The 20,709-nt window shown below is 32.7% G+C and overlaps 1 protein-coding gene across 1 annotated transcript in view; it reads left to right on the top strand.

Moving 5' to 3' along the window:
- Positions 1-34: 34 nt before the first annotated feature.
- The window catches only part of LOC114336951 (sodium/hydrogen exchanger 8), a 29,410-nt gene continuing 8,735 nt past the window's right edge, over positions 35-20,709 (top strand). The window contains exon 1 of the mRNA XM_028287344.2: positions 35-2,081. Within this exon, the coding sequence (XP_028143145.1) occupies positions 222-2,081 (1,860 nt within the window). The 5' untranslated portion in view covers positions 35-221. The remainder of the gene's footprint in view (positions 2,082-20,709) is intronic.

The raw sequence follows: 20,709 nt of genomic DNA, 5'->3' as shown, positions 1-20,709 counted from the left end.
GTCACATGATTATTGTCAGCGTAGCGTTCGTAAACGTCATTAGTGTCAAAGTCAATGTTAAGTTAAAAACTATAATCACGATTCACGATCGTATTTTATTCTGCGTTGTGAGTTGAAATGTAATCTATAACTCGAATTAAACAAAATTAGCTTAGTTATTGTTTAACCAGTGAATTAATCGTTAAGAGTTTAACTTAAAATATGTACAACATTTTTTAAACATGGATTACAAAAGAAGAGGATATGTGATATGTACCATAGTGTTTTTTGTTTTATTTGTAAATATTGCGTCGCTTCAAAATGTGAATCAAACAATCGTTTCATCAGAGGCCCCACTCACTAAAGAAACTGTTACCGAAGCAAACACAAAGAATCAAGTTGACAAAGCAACTGCAGTGCCAAGCAAAGATTCACAAAATGTTACTGTTACAACTGCGACTACACCAAATAATGTCACGAATACTACTACAGAAGCCCCTGCTACTGTAGACAAACCAGACAATGCTTCGACGGTGGTAAAGCAGACCAATACAACATCAGAAAATGTTACTACTGCACAAACAGCGGACCCAGTACCAGTACTGCCTGCCAAAGAGGCTGCTGAAGATGAACATAACAGTTCTATGGCGATATTTTTTGTACTCTGCGTTTTAGCTTTGGGAATTTTGTTGATACATTTAATGCTTCAAACTCACTTCCAGTATGTCCCCGAAAGCATTGTTATAGTTTTCTTAGGAGCTTTAATTGGATTGATCATGAATGCTCTGTCTAGTAGAAATATAAGTAATTGGAGAAAGGAAGAAGCTTTTTCTCCTACGGCTTTCTTCTTAATACTTTTGCCTCCGATTATATTCGAATCAGGATACAACTTGCATAAAGGTAACTTCTTTCAGAACATAGGCTCGATACTGGTTTTTGCCATATTTGGAACAACCATTTCTGCTTTTATTATCGGCTTTGGAATATATTTCCTGGGTTTAGCAGACGTTGTCTATAGATTAGGTTTTGTAGAATCTTTTGCATTTGGTTCCTTGATTTCTGCTGTTGACCCTGTGGCCACTATTGCAATATTCCATGCTCTTAATGTAGATCCCATTTTGAACATGTTGGTGTTTGGGGAGAGTATTCTTAATGATGCCATTGCCATTGTGCTTACCAATGCTGCTTTGGAATCTAATAATCCCGATATGAATACTGGTGAAGCTATTGTTTTGGGAATAGAGAGATTTTGTTTGATGTTCTTTGCTTCTGCTCTTCTTGGTGTGGTTTTTGCACTTGTTAGTGCACTTTTATTAAAACATGTTGACCTGAGAAAGAATCCTTCCCTAGAATTTGGCATGATGTTAGTCTTTACGTATGCCCCATATGTCCTGGCTGAAGGCATTCATCTTTCGGGAATAATGGCAATTTTGTTCTGTGGAATTGTCATGTCACATTATACTCACTTCAATCTGTCTACTGTTACTCAGATCACTATGCAGCAGACTCTCAGAACTCTCGCTTTCATTGCAGAAACCTGCGTTTTTGCTTATTTAGGTTTAGCATTGTTTAGTTTTAAGCATAGAGTAGAACCAGCGTTGATTGTCTGGAGTATTGTTTTATGTCTATTAGGACGAGCATGTAATATATTCCCGCTAGCAATTCTAGTCAACAAATTTAGAGAACATCAGATAACTAAAAAAATGATGTTTATAATGTGGTTTAGTGGATTGAGAGGAGCTATCTCTTACGCCCTCTCTCTCCATTTGAATTTTAGTGATGAAACTAGACATGTGATAATTACTACTACTTTAATTATTGTACTTGTTACCACTCTATTTTTCGGAGGATCTACTATGCCTCTTTTGAAGTTTATGCAAGCTACTAAGAATCCCTCGAGAAGACTTAAGAAGCGCAAGAAGGACAGGGAAGTCACTCTGAGTAAAACTAGAGAGTGGGGCCAAGCATTGGACTCTGAACATCTATCAGAAACCACAGAAGGAGAAGTGGAGGTGTCTTTCGTCTCTGACCGCATTAAAGGCTTTGCTAAATATGATCTGAAGTATTTCATTCCATTTTTTACTAGAAGATTCACCCAACAAGTGAGTAATTTATTATAATACATTCTTTGTTGTGCTTATTTTTAACATTTCGTATATTTTTAGAAGTGGTTGACAGATAGTTGGTTTCTATTTATCATGTGGTTTTAATACAGATAAAAAAATAAATATTTTAACAAAATAATCAGTTAAAAACGTAGTTTTTTTTGGAAATACAGACTTTAAAATTTAACAAATTATTTTGACTTGAATAGATACTCTTTCTTCATTTTTCTAAACAGGTTGGTTGATGAACACAAATATAGGAGAGCTGTATATGGGTTCTATCAAAAAAATGTTGGCACCAACAATATTGATATTAGAAAATTTTGTTAGTTGCCGAACACACACATAGGTGTGCTTTCACACGCTATCAAAAACTCACACTTTCTACTACTTGCTGATGATCTTCAGTTATTTCGTTACATACATGAGATATCAGATAGAGATCTCTTGCAAGATGATGTTAATAATATATCTTTATGGTCGAAACAAAATGGTTTAAGGGGTCATATACGTTTCTCGAGCTTAAAAAGTAGTCTAAATGTAATGATAAATTGTACGAAAACTATTGGGCTAATTGATTTCATTTTTTTTTAATTTTAAAGATGGGCTCTTAAGGAGCATAAAACATATGTTAAAAGTTAAAAAAATAATTAAAAACATGGCGGCTGCGTCCAGTGGCGTAGAATGTTTTTTTTTTCAGGTCAAATGGTGGGCATGATTCAGCTCGTAATATTTATTTGAAACAAAAATTGTTTATTTGTTATCATTTTTTAGAGTCATAGTTCTCGTGTGACGAGAGGAATTTAAGAAAAAAATTAATTACGGAAACGATCGAAATTTTAAAAAAAAGTCGTAATTTTCACCAAAAAAATTGTCTATTTTTTTATTGCTATTCGAAAATGGTTAAATTTAATCAAAAAAGCTCTCGTCGCACGATAGTGAATCTAATTTAGAATATGTGTGCCAAAAATGAAGTAAATCAGACGAACGGTTAAGTAGTTATCATGCCCACCGTTATGAAAAATGCTATTCCGAGAAAAACGTGTTTAAAGTTTTGCAAGACCTGCAGAGCGACCCGACTAGTTCAGTTTAAAGCAGCTATAACTTCGTCAATAATTCGAATATCGAACTCGTTCTGGCCTTAAAATGTTTCTGAGAGATGTACCTTTTAAAATAAGCAAAAAAAATAAAATCGATTTTTTGAAGCCGAGAAACGTATATGACCCCTTAAGTCTAAATCAGACTAAATGTTCTTGTATTTCATTTGGTCATATAAAGAATCTAACAGCTAATAGATATGTTCTTAATAATGTACTCTTGGTTTCAGTTACTGAGATTAGAGATTCGGGTGTATTATTGGATTGTGCATTGACATTTAGAAGCCATTTTCTTAAAATTAAGGAAACAGGATGTCGCAATCTTGGTTTTATTTATCATAACAGTCATGATCTCTCACCTACTATATTCAAATTACTGTACTGCTCACTAGTGCGCTCAGGTCTTGAATACTGCTCTGTTGTTTGGTCCCCATTTCATCAAGTCTATATTGATGGATTGGAGAGGGTTCAGCGGAAGTTTCTACAATCTTTAGCTTGTAAAGCACATACTAATATAAGAAATACTGAAAATTTTGTCATAGATTATTCTGGAATAATGTTTCAATTTAACATTGCTACACTGAAGAACCACAGGTTGAGAGCTGATACGTTATATCTATTTAAAATTCTAAACAATGCTATTAATTGTCCCTCGTTATTGGATAATGTGTACTTAAACACAATATGTACATAGAACTCGACACACTGCACCCTTTTATATACCTTTTCATAGGACTGAGTATGCTCGTCATTTTCCCTTGTCGAGAATGCTCAGCTTTTGCAATGACTTGCTACTGGATCCATTGTGTCCAAGCATAGGCGAAGCAATAAAGCCTTACCTCTGAAAAAAAAAACAACAAGACAGATCTTAATAATTCTTTTTGCATTCGATTCGTGAATGCGCCAGTACACTTTGTGACTCCTAGCCATGAGATAATATTGAAAAACGGCATACAAAAAATGCCATTCTTAAAGTGCATCTCAAACAAACAATAAAAAAAATTCAGAACTCATCAATAATTATCAGCGGCAATGAGTTCAATTGTGTTACTTGGGGGTTTTTGGGGTTGCTGAAAACGAATATGATGTCGTAAATGATCTCTGGAGTATCTGGTGCCCAGGGTACCTACTGTTTAACTCGTCTTCTGGAGCTTTCGGCAAATTTAATAAAAAATTAGCCAAAAATCGGTACTTGGTGGCTTTTTGGGGTCGCTAACGACGAATATGACATCGGAAGTGATCTCCGGAGTACCTGGTGCCCAGGGTACCTACTGTTTACCTCGTCTTGTGGAGTTTTCGGCAAAAGCTTATTAAAAGATTAGTCAAAAATCATTACTTGGGAGTTTTTGGGGTCGCTAACGACGAATATGACATCAGAAGTTATCTACGGAGTACCTGGTACCCAGGGTACCTACTGTTTACCTCGTTTTCTGGAGTTTTCGACAATTTTTTTAAAAAATTAGTCAAAATTCATTACTCAGTAGGTACCCAAAAACCATTGAGTAATGGTTTTTGACAAATTTTTTAATGAATTTGCCGAAAACTCCAGAAGACGAGGTAAACAGTAGGTACCCTGGGCACCAGGTATTCCGGAGATCACTTCCAATGTCATATATGTCGTTAGCGACTCCAAAAACCCCCTGAATAATGATGTTTGACTAATTTTTTAATACATTTATTGCCGAAAACTCCACAAGACGAGGTAAACAGTAGGTACCCTTGGCACCATGTATCCCGGAGATCACTTCTGATGGCATATTTGTTGTTAGCGACCCCAAAAACCCCCGAGTAATGATTTTTGACTAATTTTTTAATGAATTTGCCGAAAACTCTTCAAGAAGAAGAAGAATTTATTCAAAATTAGGTAACCCTAATATACAGTTAAAATTGAAATATTTTATAATATGTACCTATATACAGTTTAAATTATTTGACAATAGAAAAGTGTTATTAAGATACAATATCCAAGTCATAATAATAAAAATAAAACAAAAAAACAGTTAAAATATTCCATTACAATACAAGCATTAAAATAACTACATAAAATATTACATTAAACTACACGCAGTTAAAAACACATTTAGAAGCCACATGAGACATTAAATACGATTTGCAACATAATTCTTTAAATTTTTCCCATACATGTTCATTGAGGTCTTCAACTTGAGTTCCGTTGGCAACTTATTGAAATTATCAAAACCCTTATAGAGAAGTGAGTTCATAGCACCTGTAGTATTGGTTCTGCTGATGTAAATATTATTAGAATTTCTCGTAAAATAAGGGTGAATATCTGAATTGTAACTAACAAGATCGAGACCTAGACAAGGTAAACAGTAGGTACCCTGGACACCAGGTACTCCGGAGATCACTTACGACGTCATATTCGTTTTCAGCGACCCCAAAAACCCCCGAGTAACAAAATTGAACTCATTTCCGCAGATAATTGACATGTTCTGAATTTTTTTATTGTCTGTTTGGGATACACTTTAGGAATGCATTTTTTGTATGCTGTTTTTCAATATTATCTCATGACAAGGGGTCACAAAGTTTCCTGGACATTCACGAATCGAATGCAAAAAGAATTATTAAGATCCGTCTTGTCGTTTTTTTTTCGGAGGTTCTTCAAAAGACAGCTTGGGAGTTTAATGGATTTAAATATGTGATATTTTTCACCTGTGATTTGATCTGCTGTATTATTTTACAAATTTTATTGTTTAATTGTCTTTTATTCGTTGATTTTTTGATGTTTTTTGCACATGATCTTTACTTTTACTATTTTTTTTTGTAAGTATTCTTTTGTAAATGGTTCTACCGTTAAAATAAATAAATAAATAATCATACAGAAGTAAAAAACTTCGTTTGAACAATGGTATAAAAAAAGTTTATTAAAAACCATTAAATGTCATCCAAAAGGATTCGCAAAACGTTCTGCTTCTTAGTACATGAAACTAGCAACCTTATGAAATTGGTAACATCGAGAAATATGGTTTACATGATATTATTTATATAATATTTATAGCGACTTCCAAGTATTAGAAATAGCAGATAATAAAAGGTACAAATAATACTAAACAAACTATTTATTTTATAACCGAAAAACCGTAATATAATAATATACAAACAAAGAAATTAAGATGTGTCTTCTACAACGTATACTTCGAGACTACTGTAAAAATATCAAACACAAAACTACTAACATCGCTCTCACATCCATATGTCTTGTAACACAATACTTTCATGCAATCCTATGTAAGAGTTTTCGACCTAAAAGGTTCGGGGAATCAGCCCGCCCACTTAGACTGCATATGTCCATTTTAACACTAATAAGAATACCATAATTTATAGTTGAATATATTCAAACATCCCCTCGCAACTAAATTATTTTTGAATTAGTCAAACAGACCCCCTTTACTACTTAAGTACTCTAACTTAACCCTATACAGCGGCTTAGTCAACATATCGGCTATCATATCCTCGGTAGGACAATACCTAAAGTTAACAACCCCTTTTTCTATATAACTAATTCCGGCTCTAATCCCACAAATTCCTTTATAACCTGTTTTAACCAAATTGCTTCCTGACATCCTTCAGCCAATGCTATGTACTCTGCTTCAGTTGATGATAGAGACACGCAATTCTGTTTTCTACATCCCCAGTTTATAGGAGAACCCCGTAATAAAAATATATACCCGCTATTGGATTTTCTGTTCCCTTTGTCTTCTGCCCAGTCAGCGTCTGCATAGCCGTATAATGCACTATCTGTTCCTTGTTGTCCTAAAATAAGCTTTTTATATTTAGTTTTCTTTAAATATCTCAACACTCTCTTTGCTTCATTCCAATCTACTTCTTTGGGATTTTTATTTTGTTGACTTAGTATGGTGACGCTTGCCAATATATCCGGTCTAGTATTTACCGCAATATATAATAAACCACCAATCAGTTGTTGGTATATTTCACTGTTTTTCATCGGCTTCTCTCTGCTAAGCTTATAGTATCCAACATCCAGCGGTATATTGGACTTTTTTGCATCTTTCATCTTAAACTTGTTCAGCAATTTGTCAATATAACTAGCTTGATTTAAACTATATATCCCTTGATCGCACCTTTCAATCTTCATACCTAGATAATTTTGTAATAATCCCAAACTCGTTATTTCAAAATTACATTTTAGATTCTCTTCAAATGTATCAATTACCTGTGTATCCTTTGCTGCTATTAAAATGTCATCCACGTATATAAGTACGTAAACCCTTTCATTATTTATTACCTTGATATATAAACATGTATCAATATTGCTTTTACAAAAATTTTCTTTAGATAAAACTTCATCAAGCTTTTGGTTCCAAGTTCTGGCAGATTGTTTCAAACCATATAAACTTTTATTTAATTTGCAAACAAAACTTGTATCCTTTTCTTCAAATCCCTCAGGCTGTTTCATAAAAATTTCTTCTGACAGTTCTCCATTTAGAAAGGCTGTTTTTGCATCTATATGCCTTACTATGAGATTTTTACTCCATGCCTCTGTTATAAAATTCGAAGAGTAGCTTGCCGCTCAACCGGAGCGAACACTTCATCGTAATCTACGCCGAATTTTTGGCTAAAACCCCTTGCTACCAGCCGTGCTTTGTACTTCTTCGAGCTTTGATCTTCGCCTGTTTTTAACTTGAATACCCATTTATATGAGACTATATTCTTTCCCTTTGGTGCTTGTATTAAATCCCAAGTTTTATTTTTCCTTAATGACGTGATTTCCTCTTCCATAGCTTGCTTCCATTTTTCACTATCACTTCTTTTAATCGCTTCTTTAAAGTTTCTAGGTTCTACTTCTTCGAGTTCTGTCAACTTTGCTATGTAGCGCTCAGGTGGAATACCTTTATTTATTCTGCTAGATCTACGATCACCTGAATTCTCTATATCGAGATCTGTATCTAATTGATAGTTAGAATCACCGTCATCGTCATGGGATTCTTCCCAACTTAAGCTCTCATACGTGTTAGATGTGTCCGTAGAATTTTCTATTTCCTCCGTGTTTTCAAAATTTGCAACCTCTCTGTCTTCTACGTCGTTTGGCTCTATTCTCTTCCGTTCCATCATGGACCCAATGGATATTTCCTCACTTTTTGGCTCCTTTTTCTCGACGCATATATTTCTCTTGGAAAACACCACACTACGGCTAATTGTAATACGTTCTGTATCTACATTTAACAATCTATATGCTTTTGATTCATCAGAGTAACCTACAAATATCAGTGACTCACCTTTTGGATCAAATTTATCCTTCATTTTTTCTTTGGGAATGTGGCTATAAACCGTAGACCCAAATATTTGCAAATTCGACACATTCGGTGTTACTTTATGTCGATGTTAAAAGATTGAATGTGTTAGGAGTGCTCAAAGGGCAACATGGTTCCCTGCTCGATAAACACTTGTGGTTCTTGCCAGTTCAATGGACACAGACCTGTGTGGTCGCTATAAATATTTTATAAGTATCATGTAAACCATATTTCTCGATGTTACCAATTTCATAAGGTTGCTAGTTTCTAATCTAATCTAGATCGAAAACGTTTTGCGAATCCTTTTGGATGACTTTTAATGGTTTTTAATAAACTTTTTTATACCATTGTACAAACGAAGTTTTTTTACTTCTCTATGATTTTTTAATTATGGTATACAGCCAGCTACTGGGATTTTCCCATTGATTTTGTTTAAATAAATAAATAAAATAAATCTGTTAATATGTTAGACTCGCAACTTATGCCTCGCAATATATTAGAACTTGAAATTTCCAAGTATGAAACAGTAATTCCCCTGTATATGAAGTATTTTATTTATATACCTAATGATTTATGATACTATTAACGGTTTTTTTATACATTTAGTATAGGGATTATTGTGTCGCGTCGTTTTTCAATTTAATGCTGTGGTAAATATTAAAATCAGGTTTAATATTCTGTTTCTTCAGAATCCTTTACATTATTTTTTTTTATATCTCCAGGGAACTTTTATTATACAATCTAATAAACATTTTGCAATCTGATAATAGTTGTAATCATTTCCTTTAATTAATGTGTGGTATCATGCATGAACATTCAATTCACAAATGTACAACCTTGAAATTTGCAATAGTATGTTGAGCAATCTCCAAATAAAATACTAAGAGATAATATGTTAGAAGGTAATTTAAAAATACAACTATCTACCTTGTCTAAATCGTACAAAAGGTTTAATAGGTTAGATTGTAATTGGTTAGGTAATGAGTCTTTCCAACTTTGAGCCAACTTGGTTTTTCTTGATTTTTTTAAATTGATTTTCACCTTAACTTTAAAGTATGTACTTATATGGAACATAAAGCAATAAAACTCCCCTAAAAAATTATTCATGATTCACCTATTATTTTTATTTAAAACAACTTTTGAGAAATAATCATTTTTATTTTGACAAGATAGTGAACCATAGCATTTTGGATTACAAATTTTATTGTTCACATGACATGCACAACACTTATTATTTTTACAATAACCTTTGCATTGCCACACTTATAACCTTGACTCCTTAAAATGCTATTTTCCGCTGCAGCTTGTCACAGAGTTATTTCCTTCTCTTTTATGTAGTCAGATATATTTTTCAATAAAAATGCAAACTAAACCAGGCAATCAGGTACCTCGAAGACCATGGCTGTCATGAAATTCGTGCTCAGCGATCCCAAAACCTCCGAGTAATGGTAATTGACTGATTTTGAATGATTATAACATAAAACTCCAGGCGACGAGTTCCAACCTGGGCCTAGGTGCCTCGGAGAGCAACGCCGTCATGAACTTCGTGCTCAGCGATCCCCAAAACCGCCGATTATAAAAATCGAACTCATTTCCGTCAATATTTCCAAAGTTCTAAATTTCTCATTTTTCATCTCTTTGAGATGCACATTAAAAATACATTTTTCTTATGCCCAAAATGCAATTTTTATCTCCCGGAGATCAATTTAGTTCACAAAATTTCCTGACACTCTCCCGAATCGAATGCAAAAAGTTGCATGACGATTCATCTTACTGCACAAAATTCCTAGGTTTAATACTTCGTTGCCTCGCCTATTAAAGGATGTGGCATACTAAGAAAAACTATAATTACCGCGTTATAATAACTATAATATGGGTAATAACTATAATTACTGATCGTATGTATCGAATATCGAATACAAAACTTATAATTACTGATAACAATGCAATAAGTACCAAAAATCACCTTTAGTATGATAAAATTGATCCAAATAATGGCATAACCTAGACATCCAGAGTGAAAGTTATCCTTCAACACCAAATTGTTCTATATGGTCTACATAGTGTTCAGAAAAAAGTCACCATTTTGAGCGTCGGGGTTGGGGAGTAAAGGGGGGAGAAATCGGTAAATTCGTAGTTTTTTACGTTTTTCGTCAATATTTCTAAAACTATGCGGTTTAGCATGAACCACCTTCTATATAAAAATGTTATACATTAAATTTGAAATGAAAAAGGTCCTATGCATAATCTTTCTAAAATGAACGGTTCCAAAGTTACGGAGGTAGTATAGTGTAATTGGTCCAAAAAAACGCCTAACCCAGACGTTTAAAGTAAAAGTTTTCCTCCAACACCAAATTGTTCTATATGGTCCACATATTGTTCAGTAAAAAGTTACATCATTTTGAGCGTCCGGTTTGGGGAGGCGGGAGATGGAAGAGAAGTCGGTAAATTAGTAGTTTTTTTTACGTTTTTCGTCAATATTTCTAAAACTATACTTTAGCTTAAACAAAATGTTCTACATAAAATTTAAAACAAAAAAGATTCTACACATAATTGTTATAAAATCAACGGTTCCAGAGTTACGGAGGGTGAAAAATTGAGGTTTTCGATACTTTTTATAGGTTTTGGGCAATTGATGATGATTTTGGGTGGTGAGGTTGACGTTTCTTCAAGGGCTTATCACTAACATACTATCGGCCACTGAAATAGCAAATTTTATTTACAAAAAAATATCTTTCATCAGTAATAATACTATAAATTGCCCAAAAAATATAAAAAGTATCGAAAACCTCCACTTTTCACCCTCCGTAACTCTTGAACCGTTGATTTTATAAAAATTATGTAGTGGACCTTTTTTGTTTTAAATTGCATGTAGAAAATTTGAGTATAGAACATAATTTACGCTAAAGCATAGTTTTAGAAATATTGACGAAAAACGTAAAATAACTACTAATTTACCGGTATTTTCCCCCATCTCCCCCCCAAACCGGACGCTCAAATTGGTGTAACTTTTTACTGTACAATATGTGGACCATATAGAACAATTTTGTGTTGGAGGAAAACTTTTACTTTGGATGTCTGGGTTAGGCCTTTTTTTGGACCAATTATAATATACTATCTCCGTAACCTTGGAACCGTTCATTTTAGAAGGATTATGCATAGGGCCTTTTTTATTTCAAATTTTATGTAGAATATTTTTGTATAGAAGGTTGTTCATGCTAAACTGCATAGTTTTAGAAATATTGACGAAAAACGTAAACATCTACGAATTTACCGATTTCTCCCACCCCCAAACCCGACGCTCAAAATGGTGTAACTTTTTTCTGAACATTATGTGGAGCATATAGAACAATTTGGTGTTGGAGGATAACTTTCACTTTGGATGTCTGGGTTTGGGTCTAGTTATATCATACTACTTAAAACAGATCCGTCTAGCAGGCAACAAATACTTAATGTTTGGAATGAAGAAGAAGACGATCCAAAATTCGAATTTAAATTCACTAAAATCTTGATAAATCGGCAGCATATTGAGAATTGTTTAAAATTCTATTTGATGTTTGATTGTTTGTATTTATTGAAGTTATACTTCTTTGCGCATTATAACTTTGTTCTGATTGGATGTTCAAATGACATGTCAAAAATTATCCGATATGGCAGCTGTGGTTTGGAGGTAAAGGTAAAGGTAAACAAATGTATAATATATTAGTTTTATTGTTGTGAGGACAGAAACAAAAAAGTTTATAATATTGTAGTGACTTTTAAATAGTTTTTAAAAGCAACAGGTACGTAATAATTGTTAATGTATCATGGGTATAAACCTACCTATTTGATCTGCCAAAATACATAGTATGTAATACTTTTATTTATATAATTTGATTACCATGAAAATTTCTATCAATATTCACCTAATATATTGTTTTTTTACTCTATGTTTTGTTGTATTTTTTCAATTCTAAATCATTTCAATTCAAAATTAAAATAATTTGATCAATTTTCAAAATATCAAAATATCACAAGTTTAATCCGTTTAGTTAGTCGATCTTTGTAAATAATGACACATAGTGTCCGTGGCTAAGCGGAGAAGGCGAATGAATTCCAATACCAACCGCTCTTATCAGCGCTGGTTCGAGTCCCAATAGAAACTTTCTTTTTTGTTTTTTTTAATACATTTTATGATTGTAAGTATATTTATTATATAATTGTATTTTCAGAAAATACGTATTTAGTTAAAAAAAAGTTTCGACAATTAATGTTCAGACATCATTTGTGGCTTGTTTAATGTGTTTGTGTGTGTTTTATTCTTTTAATTTTTGGCACTGTTCTAATAAAAATGTTTGAGAAGTAGTAAGTATAAATTAGTTTAATATTTAAACAAAATATAAATAAAAAGTATATTAACTTCGTTTAAATCATATAATAGAAGTATAACTTCTTACGTGCGTACAAAGTACACACACATTCTTTTTTTTGAAGTTATACTTCTTTACCGGCGATAGAGGGTGATTTTTTTATATGTTAAAACCTATCAGCCCGGCGCATGCGCATTATAACTTTGTTCTGATTGGATGTTCAAATGACATGTCAAAAATTATCCGATATGGCAGCTGTGGTTTGGAGGTAAAGGTAAACAAATGTATAATATATTAGTTTTATTGTTGTGCGGACAGAAACAAAAAAGTTTATAATATTGTAGTGACTTTTAAATAGTTTTTAAAAGCAACAGGTACGTAATAATTGTTAATGTATCATGGGTATAAACCTACCTATTTGATCTGCCAAAATACATAGTATGTAATACTTTTATTTATATAATTTGATTACCATCAAAATTTCTATCAATATTCACCTAATATATTGTTTTTTTACTCTATGTTTTGTTGTATTTTTTCAATTCTAAATCATTTCAATTCAAAATTAAAATAATTTGATCAATTTTCAAAATATCAAAATATCACAAGTTTAATCCGTTTAGTTAGTCGATCTTCGTAAATAATGACACATAGTGTCCGTGGCTAAGCGGAGAATGCGAATGAATTCCAATACCAACCGCTCTTATCAGCGCTGGTTCGAGTCCCAATAGAAACTTTCTTTTTTGTTTTTTTTTAATACATTTTATGATTGTAAGTATATTTATTATATAATTGTATTTTCAGAAAATACGTATTTAGTTAAAAAAATTTTCGACAATTAATGTTCAGACATCATTTGTGGCTTGTTTAATGTGTTTGTGTGTGTTTTATTCTTTTATTATTTTAATTTTTGGCACTGTTCTAATAAAAATGTTTGAGAAGTAGTAAGTATAAATTAGTTTCATATTTAAACAAAATATAAATAAAAAGTATATTAATTTCGTTTAAATCATATAATAGAAGTATAACTTCTTACGTGCGTACAAAGTACACACACATTCTTATTTTTTTCGATGTATGTACCTATTTGGTACATTTCCAAAAGCGCGTTCATTTTGTTATTTTCATCCACATGACTCATAATCGAAGTCAGAAGTCATGTTAGTATTCAGCATTAGAAACTATTGATCAAGAAATTGGCAATATAAAGTTATTGATAAAATTTTTATTGCCTTTGTTATAAATAGACAATATTGATTTTTGCGGCGTTTTAACTTTATCTAATGAGTTGGCAAATGACTGGTTTTGTCGGAAAATTTTCAATCCATTTAAACTATTTGTTTGCGGTATGTTTGAAAATTATTTTTCCAAGGTGATGATAAATGATAACACAGTAGTGAACTCGTGAAGTGAGTCAGCGGCAAACAACTACTTGTTGTTTATGTGGAAAATATAAATTACCCACATTTATTAGACCAGGACATTTAGAACTAAAAACACCGGAATACATCGATTTTTTAAATAAAGCACCTATCGACTTACAACTTTTTGCATTGTAAAAAAAGTCTAAGTTTTAATCTAATAGCTCATAAAATAAAATTTTAAATATAATTTTACATTCCACCAGATTAAAACTAGCAATGATGCACTCCTTGACGAGAGACTAAAGCCCCGGCGCAAATTGATCCTAAGCAAGACACAACCTGCGTCGGCGGACTGCGTAGACCGTTCTGCGCATCCTACTATCAGTTCATGCGTTCGCAGGTCGAGCTTGGGAAGGCCTATCGTCAACGTACAGTTTTCTGGGCCTTGGGACGGGTGACTCACCGCCAGATGTATATTTTTACGTGTTTTTGTTTGCGAGATGGAAATATCTGAAATGAATAAGCGGCGATATATTTTACACTATCTTGAATGAATAACATTTTATTACTCTGTTGGATCAATCAGCACTACTCTACAAGTTTTCGTTTATTCGTTGTAATATTTTATTGCAATAGTAGGGAATATAATATATCTGATTAAAAGAGTGAATTTTTTACATGTTAATTATTTTTAACTTCTTGTGAAGTATCTAGTTAGTGTGGCTTTAGCCAATAAATCAAAGTTATACGTTTACAAGAGCATATATTATTTGAAAAATAAGGAGTACCATAATGTGTCATAATTATAATCTCCTTTATACAGATCAAAAAATTGTTTAGTATTTCTAAATCCACACAATCATTGGAAAATGATTCATGGTAAAAAATATATATTAATGACACTGTTATCGACAAAGTCGATCAATTTTAAACTTGTCATCATATATTTATTAGACTTTTGTTTATCGTTAAAAATTAAATGATGGTTGTGAATTGTATTTTTTGTGTTATTTAATATTTTAGCAAAAACATAATCAGCAAAAATCTTATTTAAAACATGCGAACCGTTTTTGCAATCACAATCAATGCAGTGTTTAACTTGTGCTTGTTATTATAAAGGTATGTAGAAATAGAATACTCAGTGTAAGATATCTTTTTATGCACCCGCTTATGATCAAATTCGATGTTTTCGAAAGTCATAGCGCTACGACTACTAGGGACGTGTAAGATATTTTTAAAACGTTACTAGTTACATGTACGGAACTACCGTTTGTTAGTTGCCTACTCAATTCAGTACAAGGATCAGATACATCAGTATTTTGTAATCAGTATTTGTACTCAGTACCACTGAGAACCGGTATCAATAGTAACCGTTACACGTTTGCACTTATTTTGCCCGTCTCTATTCGTTACGGCGACAGCAGACGGTCGGGTTAGCTTGTGTTCAATATGCGGCAGGCTAGAAAAATAACTGCACAGGTCACCCGTCCCACCGCGCAGGTTGTGACTCGCTTAGGTTCAATATGCGCCGGGGCTAATAAGTGTCGAAACCGGTAGGGGTTCTTGCGACACTCTCTGATTGAACTAAAATATAGTACGGCTATAGTTCCGTATTACTTCTTCTTCTTAAAGTTCCGCTCCTATCGGAGATTGGAAATCATTCTGGCAATTATAATTTTGTTGGTTACGCGCCGGAACAGTTCAATTGAACTGCATCCAAACCATTCACGGAGATTGCGTAGTCACGAGATTTTACGTCTTCCTACGCTTCTTCTGCCTTTGATTTTGCCCTGCATTATATTCCTTAATAGTTCGTATTTTTCACCTCTCATGATGTGCCCCAAGTACTCCAACTTCCTGATTTTTATGGAATTTAAAACTTCGCATTGTTTTCCTAGTTGTTCGAGCACTTGTGCGTTTGTTTTACGATCTGTCCATGATATTTTCAGAATACGTCTATAACACCACATTTCGAATGCTTCCAGGTTTTTAATGTGGGATTGTTTTAGTGTCCATGCCTCAACCCCATACAAAAGGGTGGAGAAAATATAACAACGAAGCATTCTTATCCGGAGCGTTATATTGATATTGCGATTACAGAAAAGTTTCCTCATTCTGTTAAAAATGGATCGTGCAATTTCAATGCGGCATCTTATTTCTTTTGTCTGATCAGTATCTTCTGTGATCCATGCTCCAAGGTATTTGTACGAAGATATTTGCTCAATTTCTGTATTATCCAGTACTAGTCTAACTCTGATGTTTTGTGCTTTTGTAAATACCATGAACTTGGTTTTCTTCAAATTTATTTTTAGTCCATAATCGTTGCAATGTATATTTAGTTGTTGAGCAAGGTGTTGCAATTCTTCTAGTGTTCCCGCTAAAAGTACAGTATCGTCAGCATATCTTATATTATTAAGTGGCTCACCGTTTATTATTAGGCCCTCATTGACTTCGGCCAACGCTAATTCTGAGATGGCTTCACTATATAAATTAAATAACAATGGTGATAAAATACACCCTTGGCGCACCCCACGACGAATCTGGATATCCTCAGTCAGTTCATTTTCAACTTTCACTTCCGTATTACAACGAAATTGAAAATGTTTATTCATTTTTTATTTGCATTGTGTTTGGGATGACGCCATAACAAAAGTCTACAATATAAAAATGGGTGGAAATGCATTATTGCAGTTACAGTGTATGAATAACATGTCAAAATCAGTATACGTTTATGCACTTTTGAATGCATTATCCAATTATGCATTTCCACCCATTTTTCTATTGTAGACTTTTTTCCTCACGTCATCCTGAACCAAATGCAAAAAGTTGTAAGTCGATAGGTGCTGAATTTAAAAGTCGATTTCTTCTTCTTCTTCTTAAAGTTCCATCTCCTATCGGAGGTTGGATATTATAATGGCTATGGTCACTTTGTTGGCCGCTGCTCTGAATAGTTATAATGAACTACAGTTAAACCATTCTCTAAGGTTCCCCAGCCAGGAGATGCGTCTTCTTCCTTGGATCCTTCCTTGCATAATAATTCTCAGCAACTCATATTTTTCTTCTCTGGATATGTAACCCAAATATTCCAGTTTTCTTGTTTTTATACCGTTCGTTTAAGTAACTCCTTATTTAAACTTTAAACGTCGCCGCCGTAGCAGTTCAATATTGGTAATCCTTTGAACCCACTGAATTTTCAGTATTCTTCTGTAAAACCACATTTCGAACGCCTCTATTTTTTTATAGCCCTTCGTAGCATCTTAGAGCCCTCAATCTGAGAGGTAACTGAAGGTCTTTGTAAGCATTGTCTTCATCTGTATAAATGCTTAATGCTTGCCTTGCAGTTTAAATTCGGACTTTAATTTCTTTGCTTTGGTTATTTTTGTCATCAACCCAGGTTATCAGATATTTGTATGTCTCTACGTTTCCTATTTGGGTTTGCTCTATCATTAACCTTTCATTTCCATGTTGTGTTTTTGAGACAGTCATAAATTTAGATTATTTTCTTGTTTATTTTTGTTCCATATCTAATACAATAATCCTTAATTATATTTACCAATTCTTGTAGCGATTCCTGGGTGTCTGCCATTAAAACGGTGTCATCAGCGAATTTTAATTTATTTACTATTCTTCCGTTAATACAGATTCCATCACTTAGTTCCGGTATCGCTTCCTGAAATATGGCTTCAATGTACACGTTAAACAGTACTGGCGACATAGGTTGTCATATTGATTTGGCTCAAGTTACAGTTTTTTTTTCTATTCTAAGACTTCTTACAAATCACAACCCACGTTTCACACTCATCACTTACCGTGAGCCTGATTATTGTCTTACAGACCCGTAGTTTTGTATTCCTATGTACGTCTCGCGATTTGAATGTGTGGCCCATCGCGAAATGGGCTTTATTTGCCAGCATAAGCCTTCTATTTATTTCCGGTTCTTCTTCATTGTTTGTGACCATGTCCATTCCTAAGTATGTGAATCTATTCACGTGTTCTATATTGTCTATAAAGTGTTGTTGTTGCGCCGGTCTATTTGATCTGGTTTGTATGAATAGTTTTCTTTTACTAGATGTGGAAGCGTATTTTGCAGCCATTCCAGATTCCCACTTCAAGGATGTAATTTATAAATTGAAATCTCGTTGGAACAACTGTATTGATGTTTAGAGAGACTATACTGAATAATAACGTGTATGTTAAACTATAAAATTATATTTTTCTTATCGAATCGCAAAACTTATTGAACAGCCTAGTGGCCTAGTGGGATGGACGTGGGATTACCATTATTTTGCTGGCACTATGATCTGATAATGGCATAATCTTACTATATACATTTTTTATGTTTTTATTTCTCTATACAGGGTGGGCCAAAGAAAAGAGTTCACCTCGATATTTGGCAGTAGTTATTAGATTTTAAGGAAATGTCGAAACAGGTCGATTTTTATTTTTATATTGCAATTTTTTAGCATTTCGCACTATGAGTGCAATACTATCGTAAGTCAAAAAAGAAGAATGTATGTGTACTTTGTACGCACGTAAGAAGTTATACTTCTATTATATGATTTAAACGAAATTAATATACTTTTTATTTATATTTTATTTAAATATTAAACTAATAATTTATACTTACTACTTCTCAAACATTTTTATTAAAACAGTGCCAAAAATTAAAATAATAAAAGAATAAAACACACACAAACACGTTAAAAATGCCACAAATGATTTCTGAACATTAATTATTGTCGGAAATTTTTTTAACTAAATACGTATTTTCTGAAAATAAATTTATATAATAAATATACTTACAATCATAAAATGTATAAAAAAAATAAAATAATAAAAGTTTCTATTGGGATTCGAACCATCTTATCAGCGCGGTTGGTATTGGCATTGTATTGGGGTTCATTCGCCTTAACGCTTCGCCACGGAGACAATGTGTCATTATGTGCGAAGATCGACAACTAAACGGATTAAACTTTTGACATTTTTGAATTAAATCAAATTATTTTGATCTTAAATTGAAATGATTTAGAATTGAAAAAATACAACAAAACATAGAGTAAGAAAACAATATATTAGGTGAATATTGATAGGAATTTTGATGGTAATCAAATTATGTAAATAAAAGTATTACATACTGTGTATGTATTTTGGTTGGTTCAATTAGGTAGGTACCTATGATACATTTACAATTATTATGTACCTGTTGCTTTAAAAACTATTTAAAAGTCACTACAATTATAAACTTTTTTGTTTCTGTCCTCACAACAATAAAACTAATATATTATACATTTGTTTACCTTCATATTAAACAATTATTTATTATTTACAGATCATTTCAACACCCAATCAGAGCCCGTATAACGACTAATACCATACTGTCGGTGTGCGCATGCGCGCAGATTAATATAAATTCACCCTCAATGTCAATCGCGCCTAAAAAAGTATAACTTCAAAAAAATTATTTTTTGAGATAATCGGGAAAAATGTTTCATTTATAGTACTTTATATGAGTGCAAAACTATTCTAACAAAAATTTTAATTTTCATGGTATAATTGCCAAGTTAAGATACTATAATATTCGCGTATAAGGCTTATGGTTTTTGTGCAAGACTATCACATTAGAAAAAATATGATAGTCTTACATCTAATTGCCGTACGCAGCAATTAATTTTAAAATATTTATGAATAACGACAAAAATGCAAGAGTTTAGTTTCATATTAGCAGTGATTAAGATCAGTTTGTGTCTGCAAAATGATATAAATATATGATATTAAAGCGTTAACAACTAAAATAGAAAAACAATTTACAACCAATATTAATAATGAGAAGGTAATTTGGAGTAATATTAAAGTGCTGCAGTGTAGAAAAGATTCCCCACATTCTATATTTTATAAAACAAGCTTTGAATCAGAAACGTTTAAAGAAATTTTAATTAACCGATCCAACAGACGAATATCTGAATGCATCATAAAAGATCTAGTTCTTGACAATGCAAACAAGGAACCCCTGGGTATAAGTAAGCAAAAAAAGATGGATTACTATCTCTGTGTAAGAAAAATTTAATAAAAAAAGACTACCACGACTTTTACGAATCACTCCTAGTTTCCACCAGTGCATGTAATGACTCAGATGTTGAATAACTCATGAAGCAAAGGCAGGGTTGGAAAAAACCCGGGTTTTTTATTAAGAGGATCGGTACGTATTTTCCGCTACAATGCTATTCAAATGGGGATTCATTTTTTTCGAATCCTGAGAAAACTAATAAGTATTTTTGAAAAATTTAAACGCAGAATGAAAGATTACGTTATTAGCGAGGGCCGAAAGTCCCTGAGAACTTCTATAATGTTTATTTTAATAAGTTACAGGGGTGAAAAACTAAGAGAAAATTTAGTGTAATTTTTAATTTCAAATATATCATTCAAAATATACTTTTTATTTATTCTAAGGGACTTTCGGCCCTCGGTAAAAATTTAGTCTTTCATTCTGCGTTTAAAATTTTCAAAAATATTTATTGGTTTTTTCAGGATTCGAAAAAAATGAA

The sequence above is a fragment of the Diabrotica virgifera genome, chromosome 8, assembly GCF_917563875.1.
Source record: "Diabrotica virgifera virgifera chromosome 8, PGI_DIABVI_V3a".
Lineage (NCBI taxonomy): Eukaryota > Metazoa > Arthropoda > Insecta > Coleoptera > Chrysomelidae > Diabrotica > Diabrotica virgifera.
The sequence above is the reverse complement of the archived record's forward strand: the minus strand, read 5'-3'. Positions and strand labels throughout refer to the sequence as shown.